The 20,409-nt window shown below is 32.9% G+C and overlaps 1 protein-coding gene across 1 annotated transcript in view; it reads right to left on the bottom strand.

Annotated features, from left to right (window-relative positions):
• The window catches only part of Syn (synapsin), a 239,066-nt gene that overhangs the window by 208,530 nt on the left and 10,127 nt on the right, over positions 1 to 20,409 (bottom strand). The window contains exons 3-5 of the mRNA XM_085952486.1: positions 16,637 to 16,764; positions 5,839 to 6,054; positions 5,048 to 5,211 (exon numbers count right to left, since the gene is read on the bottom strand). Of these exons, the coding sequence (XP_085808612.1) occupies positions 5,048 to 5,211; positions 5,839 to 6,054; positions 16,637 to 16,764 (508 nt within the window). The remainder of the gene's footprint in view (positions 1 to 5,047; positions 5,212 to 5,838; positions 6,055 to 16,636; positions 16,765 to 20,409) is intronic.

The following is a 20,409-nucleotide window of genomic DNA, read 5'->3' as shown; positions in this document are numbered from 1 at the left end:
AACAAAAACAAAAACAAAAAACCCACAGTAAAAGCGTCTTACACAAATTTAGCTTGAGCTTTGAATACGAACTGTCCAACACGCTACTATTACATCGAGTACGTTTGTAGGGCGAACTACCAGTACGACGTCATTAACACGTGAACGGAAGTTATTTTTAGTAGATCGATCGTTTTTAAGTCGTGGAAGTGTTTCCTTTGCAATTAAGCTGCGTTGCATTTTACAAGTATGAGCAGAAACGGTAGACGTGGTGTGAATGAAAATTTATCGATCTGTCGCGTGAACTTTGACCCGCTAGTCTCATTCACCCCTCGTCTCTCTTTGGGCCCATCGTGTTTTGGCTTTTGTCCAGTTCTAGTTGGGAACTCAAATTGGAGCGGTGGAAACGTGTTTCGCTTTGATAAATAAACGGATACAGCCCGAGCGTCTTTCATAAGATACTATGACGGGTTTAATGTAATTCTGAATTTGTAAGGATTCTGCGTCGGTAAGTAGCTACGTACATTTAAAATTTATGAAAACTGTGAACATTAATTATTCTCTCACCAGTTTTAATGCTTCCAGTAAAGTTATTACGTTATTTCCGTATTTATTTTTTTAAATTAAATATGATTTTAATTATTAAGCACAGATCATTGAGGTATCACTTATACCAATATAATTTATACATAATATACATTTTTATTGTCTCTACAATCCGTTGTAGTCCTTGACCGCATAAGGAGATGCTTCTTAACATATTTTTATTGCGGCTCTCGTGGTGCAGTGGGTAAGGCGCTGGCCTTCCGTCCTAATTACTAACAACTACCTTGTACGAAAAAGCAAAAAAACATATTTTTATTTACGAGAAATGGATGTTGGCCACTTGCTGATTGCTCAATATAGTAAGACTATGCTGTGTGTCCAAATGAACATTGAAAAACAACATGTGAATTTGCCAAACCCGGGATTCAAATTGGAGATACACAATCTCGTCACCCTTCGTAGTCTAGTGCGTAAGGCGCTGGACTTTAATCCGAAGGTTCCGGGTTCGTTTTCGGTAAAGTCACAATATGTTTATGTGATTTTCTTAAAACCTGGATTTTTATGATTGTATCATTACTAATATTGTATTACTGATTACACTCCTCTCATTGGGCCTCGTGGCGTGTAGTGTACAAATATATATTATATATATATATTATTTAAAATACAAATCTAACACATTACCACTCGTCCATGGTTTACACACAGGTAAAAAACAAGAAATTATTATCGATTTTTTAAAAAAAATATTGGTTTTTTAAATAAAAAAACATTTTAGTGGATCATATGGATCTTCACAGAGTGAAGTTTACGTTAACATCCTTTTTAAGAAGAATGGTTGTTACCAATTCGCCTAACTTACTGGGTCCTTGCACTGGATGAAAGACACCCTAGTAGAAAGAATAATCATTTTTTTGCCCAACCACGGGTTTATAGACGGCCGCTCTACCAACTTGTCCACCGTGAGTGATTTTGAACATAATACGTACAATTATCACGCATTATATACATAGGTATTGATATAACAAAATAAAAAATTAAAAATATATTGACTAGGTATATGTATGAACTGAAATTTTGACAATTTTGAAATTTGAGACCTTCGTCAAAAAAAAAGTTAATTTTACATGATAATAAAATATATTATAACTTTGTATTTTCCATAAAGATTGGCTTACGCGACCCGGAATGTGTCTCGATTTCTACAGGCTTTATGTACATATTTGACAGGTCACTAAAACGGATCTTTATGGAAAAGCACAAAGTTTTAATAAATTCAAATTTAAATTGATGTGCCTACCCTCATTCGATAATATTAGATTTTTGAATATGCATATATTTGCACACAACAAAGATACTATATTATTTACGTATATATATCACAGTTATTAAATAAATCTGTAGGTATATATAATCTAATATTTAAGAGGAGAATTACAATTCGTAACTTAGTAATAGCAACACTGCCTCCAGAATACTGCAGAATACTGATTAACTTTTTATCTACTTTCTTGAATGGCGGGCACTTGTATTTTTGTTCATTAGATAAGCAAAATTTAGCATTCAAAAGATTAAAACTGTATATTTTAATCAAAATAACAACTTCATAAGAATAATTAATACACTGTAAAATTTTCTTATCATTCCTTTCATTTCGTATATAGAAGATACTTATATATTATATACATAATATTATACTATCTTGCTATACGGGTGTACTGAAAGTTGAAGCTTTCATCTATGAGTTTCTATGCCAGCAAGTGAATCTCCATAATTTCGTTGATATTATAAATAGATTAGAATAATTTGTACTCTAACATCTTATTATTCATTTACCCACAAACAACTTGGAATATGCCATAAATTTAAGTTAATGGATAAACTGAAGGCATATTAAATTATTTTGCACTAAATTTTTCTATTCGATATTGTCATCATCATCAGCAGTACAAACCGGTGTGTGCCTTAGCGCTTTCTACGAAATATCTCCACTACCCTTTATCTACAGTAAGGCCAGTTTCAGACGGGACACCGGTGTCGTGCTCGATATAATATAGGAGGCCTTTGTATTCGAATAAGCGAGCCTTTGTATTATGTTTATGAACGCCCCAGAGCTAATGAGTCAACGCATAATTTCGCGTTATAAATTAGAATATAAAACTGGCTGCGGTAATAAAAACAAGTGTATCGGCGGCTGGAGAATCTAGCGGCCGACGGAAACGTGTACTAAGCAAGCGTTGATTCATTATCTCTGGGCGTTCATAAACATAATACAAAGGCCCCTTTATTCGAATACAAAGGTCTCCTTATTATATACGAGCACGACACCGGTGTCCCGTCTGCAACGGGCCTAAGCCTCACCACTCACCACTGCTTTCGCATCACGAATTCTGTGTCTCTTTCAAAACTGTCTATGTCTCACAACCATTTTCCCTTTTACATGGCTATTCCAACGAGTTAACACGATACCATTACCGAAATAACACGGATAACTCTCGGGTAAATTCTATATATAAGGCGGTTATCTAAACTGTTCCAGCGTAGGCGCGTTCGGCGGAGCGTTGAGCGTCGCGCGCAACTCAAACGTATAACCGTGTGTGAAAATGTTCATAGACAATGTCTTTTTTGGTTATACGTTTACACGGTTATAGATTTGAGTTGCGCGTGCCGCTCAACGCTTCGCGGAACGCGCCTACGCTGAACGGGGCATTATAACAGCCACTGTAGAGCCGCGGCGCGTGCGTCTTGTCAATGGCATTTTTTTATATTATGTGAGTTTGAAGTTTATGTAACCTAAGTAAAGAACTGGAATTATGTATTTGCTATTATCAGTTACTTTTATTGATGTATTATAATATATGGCATTTATAATAGGTACATATTATATTGTATCTTATTCTAAATTGTGCAAAGGTACTTTGCCTTCGCAATTATTTAAATTTAAATATTTCGCGCAATTAAACACGTCATTTCACAGGTCTATCTTGAAAAAAATGGTTTTTTGTCTCTCTTGTAAAATTTGCGCAATTCAAGTGTTAAGATTGCGCAATTATTACTGTTTGTATTTTTTTATTTTTCGGTATTTCGGCCTTCGGGATTCCGGCCATTCGGGATTTTGGCCATTCGGAATTTAGGCTTTCGGGATTGCGGCCATTCGGGATTTCAGCATTCGGCATTTCGGCCTTCGGGATTTCGTCTGGCACCCATTATTATTCAATACCAAGTCTTTGCTTCTTCATTATAAAAAATAAACTTTTTTTAAAATCCTTACTTAGAAAATCTTACATAAAAAAAGTTGGATCGAATGGGACTCGAGTAGTTTATTTTTGAGGTCAGTCAAAATTATTTATTTTCTAAAATAAAGATTTTCAACATTCTTAAATTTTGTATACCTATATTTGTATTGAATACAAATATTAATATTAGATGTTCACTTTGCTTCATTACCTAGTTACTAGTAGATATCCGATAATGTGTTGGAAAATACATTTTTTATGCGAGAACTATTCTAACAAATTTAAACGGTCACGTAAATTTTTGATTAACGTAATAGGGGAGTCAATAAAGGAGGTGTACTATGTAACTACATCACGTAGAGATATTTACGAAACCCTCAGGTCTCCACCTTTATAAAACCGCTTTAACAAGATTGGCTAAGCTATATTCAAAATAGGTTTACCAAATACCTACATAGGTAACATCGCTAAGTGCCTTCTTTAAACAGGTTCAATATTATATCTCATTTAAAGTTTAAAAATGTACTATGTAAAATCATGATATACTCGTACTTGCCAAATATACGTATATTATAATAATTTGTTTTGGGTTTTCTTATATATTATAATATACAAGTGATGTAGGTAATAAAAATTTTAAAGATCTATTTATGTGGAGAGAACGCAAATCTTGCTAATGCCGCAGGCGAAAAAAATATTTTCTCTGGACCTAAGTAGTAGTAAAAGTTTTAATATTAATTATCTGCTGTTCTGAATGTACCACCCCTAAGTATAGAGTATGATATGGCTATTTCCGTGGAAGAACATTTCCCTACGTGAATGTATAGCATTGTATGTTTCAATGTTTCATTGAATAAGTAAAGGAACATCGTGTCTGGAGATTTGTACATATGCAGTGGGCCGTGTCACAGTTCAATTGAGTTGCTGCATTGGAAATGGATGGTCGTATAGTATTGATATCAAATCATGTCTAAATAAACGCTTAAAAATCGTAATAAAAACTATCGGAATATATGGGGGGAAGGAGGGCGAAAAAAAAACCCGGTGGGTGCTCATAAGCATTAAGTCGTCGCAGTTGCAAGTATATTTAGGTTGTTCTACGAGACCACGCTGAAAAAGCTTACCGATGAACCATTGTGACTGGTACAATGATCTGGAGTCAGTGGGGTAACTCTATTCGCAACGTTAGGACATAACAGATCTGCTTGGTTGTCCTCAGTATCGTACATAGATATGGACATAAATAAAGTGAGGTTAATACAAGATTAACGAACAAGAAACTTTACCTTAAACTCGGCTTGCTCAACGCGGATGTCCCAGTCATGGTGCAGCCGCTTTCCTCGGAAGTACTTGGACCAGTCAGTATGCTGGTCATCCACTACCAACAGTGTTACGCAGCGATCTTTATTGAATGAAGGTCGGACATTAGCAGCTGCTGATGTCACGGTACCTGTTCAATAGATCAAAATGGTATGAGCACTAATATAATAATTCTTCTTATTCACGTTGAAGTTGAATTACAATACTATAATTCAATACAGAAATAACTAAAAATAGTATACTAAAATACTGGGATTTGAATTTTTTGCTTAAATTCTTCTTTTAATTTAAAACCCTTGATTTTTTCCTCAGAAATTAAACGGTTTCAAATATTTTTTACAGTTCATTCCAGACGTTCCCCCTTAAAACTGTATTCACAGAAAGGGTTACATATTTGATTTAATGATACATTCAATAATATTATGAATGGTTTCTTTATTGAATTATAAAGATAATTTATCTTTCAGCGAATGGAATCATTAATTATTCAAGACATTTCATATTTAGTTTTTGTCCCTATTGAACCAGTGGTTATATATATGTGAATAATTTAAAAAGATCCTTGTTCTATTTTTATATACCTAGATGGAGTATCTTTATTATGGATTTATGTCGCAAAATATTATCGAGTTATTTTATAAATTATGCACCTAATAATCATTCTACAATTTAAATGCCATTTTTATAATGTAATAAGTTAGTGTTAATATTATATCAAAGTTTATTTTCAAAATGAGTTTCAGAAATAAATGTCTACCTATCAAATTGGCACCCTGGTCCCTTGCGGCGCCTGTGAGGGACTGGACGCGCTGCAGCAGTGACTCCCGGCTCTTGGCAGGGCTGCTCGGCGCTGAAGTCCCTCTTGGGGGCCCTCTCAGGTTTAGCGACAGTTCACCGCCGGCGCTGGGCGCGGGGGGAGGTCCTCCTGGAGCTGCCGTCGCGCTCGTTGGGCCCCCGGATGGGCCGGGAGCAGCTGATTAAAAATAAGAACATTATTGACAAATAGTTCCATGTATAAACAATAATCTTGTGTAGGTACGGACTTGATTTTCTGTCGATTACCTACGTGGTCGCTGCCTAGTTGCCTTCTGAATAAGAACTGCTTCCTCCTGTCAGGTTTATCAAACACTATTAGTGAGGGGTGCGAGACTTATCAATGCACTCCTCAGAGACATACAGTTTTAATGTATTTATCTGTATTTTTTTTTTGAAATTTTATTTTAACAATGTTTATATTTTATTCTTCTCTCTTCTGAGGGTATTTTTTTTTAATTTAACTCGTTTGACTCATGATCGTTTGATCCATGACTATGTCAACATCGGTAATCGATCTGTAAATATATATATATATATATTTTAAATACTGTAATAATCAACAATGCCTCACGAGAATAGACAGACTGCTTTCATTACAGAATTTTATTGATCTATTAGCTTCCAAAAAATGAAAAACTAGCACGCCATGGCCAAAAGATAAAAAGAAAATACTCGTAATTCAATTATTGAGAGGAAAATATTATTTGTATAATATTAAAATAAAGACATCAAAGAAACTTCGCCTAGACGTGTTCGAAAACCAGTCTATGGGAAACTTTATAATAACTCCAAATAATGATTTAAATAATATTCGAGAATAATAATATTCACTAACGAAATAAAGATCGTATGTAAGACATTTGGAGACAAAGATAATGTTAAATCAAAAGTTATGCCAAAATCTTTTTATATTGGATTGACGCTTTAACAATGTTCGCATTATTTGTATATTATTACGCCACATATTCAGTTACATAAAAAAGATGGAGCGTTTCTCTACAATACAAAAAATACAAAAAAGTTTGCCAGGGAAATTAAACCGATTCTCCAGGCCTATTCTAACATATCAATTAACATTAAAAAAGAGCTAATTATGATAAATATATCACATGTATCACTTTACGTATTCTGGCGGTTAATTATGTGAAAAAGTTAACCGTCTGAACTGTCAAAAGGGTTATCTTTTAACAGCCAACAATAACAGAATTGAGATGCAAGATTCGACTGTTATACTGAAATCAAAATAACATGACTGATAAAAATGTAAGTTTATATGTTGATATGTCTGATGTGTCAATACAAAATTCTTGTGTTCGGCTCATTACCGACTAGATGGCGCTGGTTCGGTCTTATCCGCTTGGGTTCAGCAGCACGAACATATCCGAATTTGAGCGACATGTCTACTAACCTAAATTTTTGCCGTATTATGAATTAGAGATAGCCGCTGATAATTGTTTTGTTTATGGAATTCATTCCGTGTTAATTTGGACCAATGAAAATAACGGAAACGTGCTAAAGTGATAACATGATAACCAACACATCGTGCTACCTACTATGTTATTTTTTCATAACGGGATATTAGTCATACGGCTGTGTTAAACAATGGAAATTACATACAAAACGTTACCTCGTTATCAACCGATCTATAAAATATTTCTACGCGGCAAACTTAGGTATATTACCATGTTTTTCACATTCTGTCAGTTATTTCTCCGATTTATTTTAGTTTAACAATTAATCTGTTAACATAAAAACATTATAGTAAGTAGGAATCTACTATCTACATTTTCTATTTTCTACGCAATAATTTAATTTAAAAAATAGTTATGACTAAAATAAACTGAATACTTTTGGTGTGGTTTTCAGCTCCTTAATAAAATACCTTATTGAGTACATCCGTACAGATAGGAATCCGTAAAATATTCTGTAATGAAGTAACACATGGTTGTAGCATGGTGAAATAAGTACCTTTTATTATGGTAAAATCAGGATACTAGTCCTTAAAATTGATGAAAACATTTTTGTTTATTTTTTGTGTCATAGATCTGATATGAAAATGTTTATTTATTTTGTCAAAATCATGGACGAAGAATTCTATGAAGCACGCGGCATCATTCCATGACGTTGGACGTTACCATGGTGTTTGACATTATATAAACACAGTCGAACTTGGTTATTATGAGGAAGATGGGACCGACTGAATTTGATCGTTATAAGTATTACTCGCTATATCGTTATATTACATTTTTCGCGCCACGATCTATTTAAGCATAGAACATAACAAATCTGAAAACCATAGTAAAAATCCCCGAAACAAGCATGGTATTCATAAACTATAAAGAAGTAGCGCTGGTAGGTACTTACTGACTTCACAAAGCTTGGATTTTTTAGATGCATTTTCAACCATATGCTTGGATACTTTTTCAACGTTGTCGGCGAAAACACCAATTAGGTACTTAGACACTTAACTAGTGTCATAAACGTAATCCGATCCCGGCGGCATCGGTCTAGTTAACTTCCCGTTTGGATTTTATTGCTTAGGGTCGAAAATGTTGTTTTTAAATGATCGACACATTAACAGTTTTGCTCGGTATGTCCGAGAAGTAGCTCGTTGTAAAAGTGAATAAATGTATGGAGAAAATCATACACTAAAATGTCAACGAATGTTTCTTCATTACATCCGAGATCTCGCTATTTCCGTGATCGTAATAACCAAGTTCCACTGAATCGAAAATCATGAAGATTGCATAAGTATTGATGATCGGAGCATTGGAGCGGAGCTCGGAGCAGGAGCATGGGGTAGTGGAGCAATGTGGTTTTACCCGGAGCAACGAAAATTTGTAATGCTCCACTGCTCTGGAGGTTTTTTTTATTATTAAAATTTCGTCCTAAAATCCAATGAAAATATTATATTTGACCTTTTGCAACACTGGCATTATTTTAAATACGGCAATACTGCCTAGTGATATATAACCTCACTATTTTGACAGTAGAGACAAATAGTGAAGGACGAATTGCTGTTGGAAATTTTAAAATAATAATGAAAATGTCGTCGATTATTTTAAAACTACTTATTTTTTTAACATTTGTATACTTACATAATTATTAATATCTATTAAAACTTTTACCCCGAGCGGAGCAGACCCTGAAGCGGAGCTGGAGCAAATATTAGGTCTCGGAGCAAGACTGGAGCATATACACTCAATAAAGGGTCCGCTCCAATGATCGTACATATAGATATAAAATATTCTATAGTTAATGATACGATAATAATTAATTTATTTAAGTTACAGTTACCTAACTTTATTTATTAGCTTGGTAAAGAAAGAAATCTGCAGAATGTACCAAAATATTAAAGATATCTAATATACGTCCTTGAGTATCTACGTTAAATGTTGCATGCCGTAATATAATTACCATTACAAGACATTACTGACTATATTGCCAAAGTGTAATTCCGCGATAATACGCAATCTGTTGTAGAATGCCGAGTACAAATGTTTGATAGCTATGTTAAGATACCACAGAAGCTAGTATTATTATAGCATGTTTACTACAAGAGACCAAAACTCTATACCAACATTAATTATACATTCTATCAATAGAATCTTCTACTACGTACGTGCAGATTGTCAGATGAGAGTTTTATTATGAGTACTCGTTTCGTACACATTATTCCATTGTCTTTTCACATGAAAGATTAGCGATCATCAAATCTTTATAGGACATGGTAAAATACTTATATAACAACGTATGAAGTGTTTTTTCGATAGCTTTCCTTAACGAATTTTTATAGTTATGCCGTCATTAGAATTCCGCATATTATCGATGGCTTAATCTGCAAAACGGCTAACTCCATTTCCGCAAATTGTTCAGGAAGGAGAAAACACTTAATAATTTAACTATCAAGCGGAATTTAATAATTCCAAAGCTTTTTTAGTATCCCCTTTATATATAAAGAAAATTTGTATAAATAGCAGAGTTTTTACATTTAAGATATTGGTTATTTGGCACCTGCAGTTGGCTGTTTTTTCTGAAGAAAGATGACGCATTTATTTATATGTTTAGGAGTTTGAATTTTTGTGTGAGCATAGAAAACAAGCTTTATAACAAAATGCCATTAAAATTTCATTTTTGGCCAAAAGTGCAGTTAGCTTGTTTGGAGATTAAGCAGTCGGTATGAATGTTATGCTGCGATGTACCACAGTCCATAGTTTGTAGCACCTATAGCCCTAATCAGAACAGGATGAAAAAACAACTCAGTTTTTCTTATGATTTCCTTCACATAAACAAACAAGATTGAAAATATCTTACAAGTGTTTTATTACTGTTTAATCTTTATGCTCTTTGAGAGAGAACGTAAAATCTATGGAACCACATTTGACGTGAAGCACCAGAATTTTTGTGACTGGAAATGTCTCAGGACCAGTTATCAAATACTGCAGTGCTATACTCTGAAATGTGGGTGCCCAAGAGAGCATCGAGGCATGCAGAAAATGATTAAAAACTAATACATAACTGCAGAATAATCAGAGTGAATATATTTTCACGTTAGTATAACACGTTTCATAAATTGTGTAAGCCGCAAGCCGCGTAATCTACGACCCATATTGTAAGAAAACCAGATGGCTTAAGACAGGTCACCAAAGATCCTGACCTGGTGAGTTCCCCAGCAAATGTGATTTAGAGAGCATCCACGAAAGAGTTGGATTGAACATATGGGTAGACGATCATGGAAAGTCCGCACAACTGAAGAATATTGATAATGGACATAAGCCATGGAAGGATGTTATAAAAATACCCAGGCTTTGAGAAGATGAGATAAATATATTGTGACATCGAGAATAGAACTTGTGGTCCTCCGATGAATATCCAGCGCCTTACGTATAATGAGGGAGGGCATGTAGCATTTGGAAGAACGAGCTTTTATACGTTATTTCTGTTATGACATTTGAAATTATTTAACATAAGCATAAAGCATGGTTAATGTGATAAACCGATAACATTCAAATTATCTTACTCACGCACTCGCCTGCCATTTTTTATGTTCATTATGATTATTATTTACTTGAATGGTAAATGGTTTTATACAAATTTTATAGGATTTTTCAACTACATAATAAACCTGAGGTGTACTATCATTGGTTGCTCGTTGCCATAGGCAAATAAATGTCATTGCAGTATTTGTAAAAAAGTAATTAGTGGAGCAGATGTCTGTTTATTGATTCAATTTCATACAATTAGACTCCATATATATCGAAGATATTTGTATTATGACGCAGACCGAATAACCTGGAGAGACTGGTGGTTTTAGGTAACCTCCAGAGAAGGCGAAGCAGAGGAAGAGCGTCGACCCGCTGGAGTTGACATGGGGCAGTCTTCACTATGATTTGAGAAAAGCAAATGATTGAGAGGGGTGAAAGGTCTTGGTCACTCAAAAGATATCTTGCAAAAAAAGATAGCCACGAGGGAACAACAAAGAAGAAAAAGATGTGTAGTTATTAAAGCTTCACATCAAACTTATATTAAACGTCAAGTTTATTGCTGATTATGATTTTAATTAAATGTCGTAGAAACATAAAACGTCCGACCCCAGTGTAATAATGATGTTATAACGCTTCCATAAGATAAAGTATTTTCAACTCATATCTGACATACTCGACATCACTAAAAGCTTACGTAATACTTATTTATAAGAGTAGAGAGGAAACGTAGAAAAAAAAGCTTAACACATCGAGTTAAGTTTGATCTCGGGGGTCAATAAAACAGCACTGATGCCATGTGAATAACTTTAGTACTTTTATTCCCAACAGAGGTAGCTACATAGTTATTACTTTGAATCGAGTTATCTGAATTCCATTCTAGGTTAACGAGAATCAGTAAGCTTTAGATAACGTCTAGGAACAAGAAAATATGTTATCGTTTATTGTATTATTAATAATAAAGCTACGATTTTTTAAATCTACAATGCGTAATGAAAATATGTCAGCGATATACATTTTATAATTCAACCCCCTATGGATAGATTATTCGAAAGTATATTTCAGTTTTAATTAAGTACATATATACACACTTACCATTACATCATGTTTAAGCCCAACTACTACTCTTGACAATTAATTACAATTAGTTATAATCACTTTGAATTTATGTGAATAATGGCAGACCTAGGCAAGACATTGATCGTGGTCTACCGGTGACCATCAAGAAATTATGAGGTAAAATAAATTAACATCATTTTTAAAATTAAACAATTTACCTATAACAATTGGAAATACCACCCTAGCTGAAAAATAATTAGCTAATATCCGTGTGAACTATGAGAAGGGATTTATTTCTTTTAAACGTGTTTTTGCTGGAAATATTATAAAAAAATATTGTAGTTGCTGTGTGAATTAGCCAAGTAACATAGTTAAAAATGAGTTACGCCGAATTATCAGGAAAATTCTTTATTTTTCTTTTTTAACGTTACTCGAATTTAAAAGCTCGTTTCAGTTTTTAGACTAATGAAAATAACCTAGCTTTATAAAGCTGCTGATGATTAAACTTATTTTTTTGGCAAATTATGAATGTACTTTAGTCGTAATCTAGTAAATTATTTGCACCTGCGGTGGAACAGTAGTAGTGTTTGCCCCGTGTATCTCGGGTTCGAATTTCGGGCCTGGGAAATTCACATATCGTTTAACACTGCGTGTTTAGACCGAGTAGTTTGGTCTATACCTAATAGGTTGAGCAAGTGGCTTATATCCATTTTTCGTAAAAAAAAATCTATTATTAGAACCTACACCCCGTGGGGCCCGTATGATCTTCTTAGGATACATAAAATTTGAGTGGACATAATGCAGTTTTGCAATCATGGTGGCCTAGTTACCAGAGAAGCCACACATGCAGTTGAGTCGCGGTTCGATCCCGCTACTGAGCATAACAAAGTGTATGTATTTTTGGAGAACAATGTCCAAATGCATTGGAAAATGGCTAACACATATATTAATATGGTCCGCTCAAGGGCGTAAATGAAACTTAATTTATTTTACTTTATGATGTACAAGTCTCCATTGAGAATTTAATAAAATGTCATGATTCTGACATAAATTTATATTTAACACATTTTTTTTTGTAATAATGCATTTGTAGTTTAAAATATTATGATGTAATTAAAATAATGTTATACAGTGAACCGCAATCATTGCTTGGAGAAAATTAGAAGTGACTCCTGGAGTGCGAAATTTCTACCCACGTCGTATATCAACATTAGTTTTCAAACATTGTTTTAGTCACATTTACCCAAGTCCAATGTTATTTTATTGCTCACTTCATCTTACAATAATGTTATTTTAAATCTATAGCTATAGGTAAATATTGAGAAAACCAACTTATTAATGGTGTCCAAAAAGAATGAACTCACAGGATTTTTTTTTGTGGGAAATTCTACTTTCAAAAGCATCAACTTTTTAAAAAGTATCACATTGTAGCGCGGTGCAGAGGAATTGTGGCTAATTAATTCACACTTAGTAATACCACCCAATGTCATTAATTAGGCTTGTATATGCTTCTGCTATATTGCGATGCAATTCAGAAGATTTAAAATCGTCAGTCTATATACCGCGCGTAGCACCCCATATCCGCGGACTTTAAGCCTGCTTACCAGATTTGTTGGATTACAAACATGTTAGATATTTTAGTAGCCAAGTTATTAATATTCGTACATTAACCACTACTTTAGTTCGAACTGACATCCATACACAATTATTCAGACCAAAAAAAGTTTCAATATTTTTATTGATGAGGTGATTAATTTAAACAGAACACGAAGAAATTTAGAAATTATCTTTTTATTTTAATTTATAAGATTCCTAAAAAACAACGCAAAATATGTGTTGTTTTCATTCCTATATTTATTTACGTAAACAATACACTATTTCAGGATTATCGGAAGATACAACAATTTATTTAACTATCACAACTGATTTGATAGTTGGTCTAGCTTTTTAGTAAATATTTGGCTCTACTTTTTTACTCATTCGTTGATCGTCCGTTGGTCAGTGGCAGAGTATAGACAAATCGGACGACTTATTTGTTGATCACGGACTTTTGGCTCGTCAATGAAATCCCTGCATTAGTTAGACATATCTTTGTGTAGAGACTTGAACGTACAAACCATTTACGATCACGTCTTGAAACTCTCTAAAAAATTCTACAGCTCCATGACAGCAGACTTCCCAAACCAGTCGATCAACGATCTTAACAATTACGATCCAGCCATCTTTACCAAATTTTTGAGACCACAAGCAATACTGTTCTTAAAGTCTTCTTAGTCTATATTTTTTCCCTACAGTAGGAGACAAAAAAAGGCCATTTGGTTCCCTTTATTTTTCATTTTTTTTCTTCAGACCCACGACGTTGATAGGTATACAAACGCGAGTACTACAGATGACGAGGATAAAAGGCCGTTTGGCCTTGGTGCCTCATATTATACCTATATATAATTGAAATTACATGTCTAGTCTATGGTTAAATGATCCCTTGTTGGGGTTTTCCGTTTTCTTAACGGAGACAAATAATTTTAAGGTTGCATGATCAGTGATTTTAAATTAATCCGCAGGCCTCGTGAAACATATTTTTATATGGTAACACTAAATTATAGTCACCATAATTAGTACGTCATCGACTGCGCACATTAATTATATGATATCCATTTGATATGACGAATCAATGATTTCAACAATGGAAGATATTTTACGAAATTTACGTGTGCATTATTCAAACATCCAGAATAATTAAAACCAATATTACCTTTTTTTTTGTAGGTATTCATTTGTTTCAAACATAAAATGGAATTGTGTTATCTGACTTTGAATAATAAAAGTTATTTTATACTTTATAACATTTTTTTTTATTTACCATTTATTATTCAGTTTTGGAAAATTATCTATTTACATGTACAAAACCAATGGTAGATAAAGGAATGTATTGAATTTCAGGGGTGTTGGATGATATTAAATATTGTGTTTCAATTAAAAATAAATGATCTATTATTTTTTCTCTATTTGTGAGGTTTCATTTTTATGCTCTACGTATGATTGTATGTAAATCACGTTCTCTGAATATAACGAGACAAATATGGAACTCGCCAGTGGAGTGAATAGTAGAAATACGTCATCCTTCTTCATTCAGACAAGTCTATTGCGATCCAAAATGTTATCCAGAATTGTGGGTGTACAACGAGATGGTGAAATTATTAACAATATTTGGTTGTGCGAGGTAGAGCCTCATGATAAATAAGAAAAGGCTATTCAAGTATTCGAAAATAAAATTCTATCAAGAATACTAAGATAATAGAGAATAAGAATACAATAATTAAAAGTGGCGAATCCGTAATAACTCTGAGTTCATCGGTTAATTAATTTTAATTAATTAATTAAAATTATTATAACGCCCTATTTTATGTCGTATCCGGAAACTTGTACGTAAACAGTTCACCGCAGGACACTTATTCATGCGCCGTAGTACGTGATACACGAGTTCATTTAATCAAATGACGAGATCTTCGTTGAACATTTCACCGTGGAGTATATTTGTACGTATGCTACAACATGTGGAAATGTCTTTGCTATGTTAGGTTAGGTTAGGTTAGGTTAGGGGTAATATAATTGGAACAGTACTATTTGCAAAATATCGCCGCATTTTGTTTCCACACATTTGACAAATTTATTCCACGGTGAAATGTTCAACGAAGAACTCGTCATTTGATAAAATGTTATACGAACTCATGTTTCACGTACTGCGGCGCACGAATAAGTGTCCCACGATGAACTGCATACGTACAACTTATATGTAACCATTTTATGTATATAATGCCAAGATAATTATTATTTAAAGTTAAAGAAGACTCAGATATAAACCTAATACACATTTTTAAATACAAAATAAATAGGTAGATCTCTCTGTAAAATTATGAACAAACTCCATTATGCATGTGAGTTATTAGACCCTTGGGAAATCGCACAGAGGAAATGAATGTATATTAAAATTGATACAGAGAGATACTGATTTGGTACAGAGATTCATGAAGGATTGTTGTATAGTCGGCTATTAACCTGATTGGACTGAAGCGACAGCATATCTTACTAATAAATTTTGTGTTAAATCGTATAGAAAAAAACATTTTAATTAACATACATAATGAGAGGTCGAAGATAGATGGAACTCGTCAGATACCAATGGAATCCATACCAATAATAAAAAAGAGTCAACATATCATATTAAGAAATTACGGCGTGATTAATGATCGAGACGATTACTTAGTTGATAAAGAATAGCATTCGGATTGCAATGGTTTTGGATTTTGCTATCCAAATCTGCTTGTAAATTTCCATTCGGCAGAAAGGTTTTTCAACATATTTTTAATATAGGTATGGTTTTGAGGTGTTAATAAGTTTGTTTGTTAGAAAAAATATGTTTAACATATTATAGTTTATAATATCATTGAATTACAAAAATATCATAACAGGTTTTTATATTATTATTTATGATATACAACGTTAACAAACACATGACAATTTGCACAGATGTCAACTGTATTTATAGTACGTATGTTTTATACTAATTTAATTTGTATCAAATACTACGAAAATAAGTTTTTACATATTTTCAATAAATAAAGTGTATTTATTGTAGGTGCTTTGGCATAAGACACTGAATTTATTACATGATAATACAACATTCTGATCGAAAAATACCTGGAGGTTGAGAAACGGAAGATTGACGCTGTGTTGGCTGGCTTGTGGTGGCTGATGGAGGCTTCTGCCCAATGTAAGGGTCTACTTCTCCCTCTTCGCATTCTGAGGATAAGTCCCCAGAACTGAACCTACGGACAAAATTTACCTAAACAAGACATTTGCATAACGAGAACAGTTTTTTAAGTTTCAATTTTCTAAAGAAACGTAAGATAGGCATTATAAATTCAGACGAATATATTATAATATATTATGAATTTTTATATTTGTCGTTACTTAATGAATAATAAATAAGATTTAAGCATGATACATTATTTATTGAACATATTTGAACAGCCTCAAAAACCTAAAACGAATATTAATACCGAATGGGAGTGAAACCGATGACTTTGGAGTTTTTTTTTTTTTAAATTATTAATAACCATGTCCTTGCTTTTTCGTACAAGGTGGTTGTTAGTAATTTTGAACAATCACAAACACCCAGGCTTTGAGACAAACAGATAAATATTTTGTGTCCTGACCAGGAATCGAACCCAAGAACTCTCGGGTGGAAGGCAAGCGCCTTACGCACTGCACCACGAGAGCCGCGACTTTGGAGTTGAATAATTAATAATATAACAGAAATTAAGCTAATAATAAAAGAAACTAATGATACAATTACAAATCACACCACAATCTCATAACAATATTAATCATTGGTGTTATTTTAAATTGCGTTATAATTGGTGATGATTACGATGTAGTCTATGAATCGAAGGTAATATTGTTAATGCATTAAAAAAAACTTACAAAAAATAGTCAACAATATTGAAATAATACCTCAGATGCATTTTTTTCATGAAATTTCGACATGATTAGTGATTGTATCCGTAACTTGGTCGGTAAAGCACACCGAGCGGACTGCGATGCATGTTCAAGCCAAAATTTAATTGAATGTTGTTCCAAATTATGTGTGTTTAACTTTGACTCATTCCAAAACATTGTGTATTATTCATTTAATAATTAATTAAATACACATATAACGCTATAAATTTTATGCGTATTTGAATGTTTAAAGCTTCTTATAAAATGAGCTTTAAGCTTGATATTATAATAAAAAAATAATAAAACTTAACATTTTTCATTAAGGTCTCTAAAGCGTTAACTTAAAATGCTTAGGTAACTACGAACAATAAGACTTCACTGTGAATAAAAAAACATAAAACAAATTAGAAGGTAAATATTTTCAGAGAAAACCATTATATTAAATTCGAAACCTTATACTGGGTTGACGTAGAAGCTTTTAAAATGATAAACAATGTTACGTACATCTCGAGTTATGGCTACAATAACAGTGAAGATTAAAATGGTCGACTAAAATATTTATTTTAATCAATTTATATATATATATATATATAATATAAACAGCCAGAATTTCAAAAATGTATTTTATATGACACATTGTACCATATCAGCCTTTTATTCATACCGAATCAATGGTACTCTTATATTATTTTTAGAAAATTAAAAATCTGATTATCAGTTTGTTTTATTATTATTTATCATCACACATAGCCGATCCAATCCATTTTTGGATGAAAGCTTCCCTTCACTCAATTCACTCTTTCTGGGTCCCTAGTTTTTCGTTGCCACGTTCATCAGCTGAACTTTGTCAGTTTAGGTACCTTACATTATAGTTCATATTTCATGAATATTACATTTATTTAATTCAAATGTACATTATAAATATTAAAATGAATCAAGTGGTAGCAGAATAAACAACAACACCTAGTTTATTTTTATTAAACAAGTAATAAATTAATGAAGTATTCAGTTATGTTTTTGAATGAAATTGACCAATAATTTGTGCTTGACGTGCAATAAAAAACAGTAATTTGTATCAAAATTTCCAAAGCGTTATGTTTCCGCACTTATTAGACACTACAGTCTTATCATTCCAGTAGGCTATTGGTCATTCTTTAGATAAATTAATATCATTCGGGTACTACTGTATGACGTGATTTGACCAGCAATGTGGCCTGATCATCTCCACTTCCGGATATTGTTGCACTATATACCACTTTTATTTACTGATCCCTACACGTTATGCTAAACATTCATCTTTTTAAACCTCGTTGATTGAAGATTACTATGTTCAATTGCATGTATTGATTAAAAATCACAAAGTGGAATGGTCTTAGATCGGAATATCTAAAATGTCTGTTCCTCGGTCGTAGCATAATGGATATGACGTAACGCTACGAATAAACCCTGTTGCATACCAATCTCCTTGTAATTTCTCATGTGAATTTACATCATACATCCTGACTCCTGAGGATGATATTAAAAGGCCTTACATGGTGTAGTGATATAAAGGATTTGCAGGTTAGTTTGAGAATCTTTTGAGGCGTTTGTAATACGTGGCCGAGCTAGGACCAACGTCCCTTCTTCACATTCGATCTGATGAATGGATGCACGGTACATTTTCATATTTCCTAGTACTTTGTAAATTATACCACAGCACATTAATTATCCGTCATGAGCATATTCTATTCACGACACTTAGTAAACGATTATTCGGCGTAGTCCTCGGTATCATGACTTTCTACCACAAAGCAGTACCTACAACAGTATGCAAGCGTTGACAAACGAAATTTGGTTTTAACCAAAAATAAAAATAAATAATTACAAAATAAAAAGAACTTTTTACATACAACGTTTTTAAATTTTCTGTTGAATTATTATGCTCGTACTTGTACTTGATATGAAGTAAATATAAAACAAACAAACAAACAAATATAGAATACTGAAATGTCATTTTAACATTTCATTTTGATTTACATAGTAACGCACGTATATATTAATAATTTAGTTGCTAGGACCACCCCCTTAGCAACCAATAATAGTCTTACTTTTTATGGATTTTTCTGAAATAACTTTCCATACAACATAGAATTAATTGAAAATGAATTCAATCCTGCTTAAAGATGGCTAAAAGAATTAAAAGAATGCATTGGCATCGTGTTCTGATATATTCTAAAAGTTTCAAATGTCTAGCTAGTCGGGAAGTTGGTTAAAAATCGATTGCAAGATTTTTACTGGACAAACAACCACCGGACAAAAAAGAATACAAGCTAATAAAAACGTTGTACAAACGTTGTAAAAAAACGTAAAATATATAATATTTTATACAAGGAACTTACTTTGTATAATACTCTGTATAAGATTGTGATGAATAAATCCACTCCATGTTACTTGATTTTAAAGTTTTTTTTCTGTGTAGTTATTTTGAGATTCTTTTGGAAATATCTGTCTTCGAGGAAAACACTTTTCCCACAAATTATAACTAACGTAATGGATTTTAGACAGGCTGTTACTAAAAAAGCATAAATCAAAAAATTGATCTATCAAAAGAAACTTTAAAAAACTTTGCCGAGATGATAAATAATTGACGACATGGCCTGTTTGTAAGCTGGGAAAGTTTTAGATGTAAATTATTAAATTAATTCTGTTATAAACAAGTAAACGCCTAGGTTGGCGGTTTTAGTGGTTTTAGCGGCCTGTAAAGTGTGGTTTTTGGTTTTGAAGGCTATGAACTGAGATTTAAGTATGTAACTATTTTAACAAAGGATTAAAATTTAACGCTTTCCTTAAAAATACAAAATTTTAGTTAAAAACATTAAGAACTTATAATTTAAGAGATATAAATTTCTAACAGAGCTTAAAAGCAGCAGTTTAAAAATATTTCTTTCAAAAATGTATTTTTTTGATAAAGTATATTAAGGGGGGACATGCTC

This window comes from Rhyacophila brunnea, unplaced genomic scaffold (assembly GCF_057557595.1).
Source record: "Rhyacophila brunnea isolate RB1 unplaced genomic scaffold, BYU_Rbru_1.0 scaffold_3, whole genome shotgun sequence".
Lineage (NCBI taxonomy): Eukaryota > Metazoa > Arthropoda > Insecta > Trichoptera > Rhyacophilidae > Rhyacophila > Rhyacophila brunnea.
Note: the sequence above shows the minus strand (reverse complement) of the source record. Positions and strands in the feature narration are given on the sequence as shown.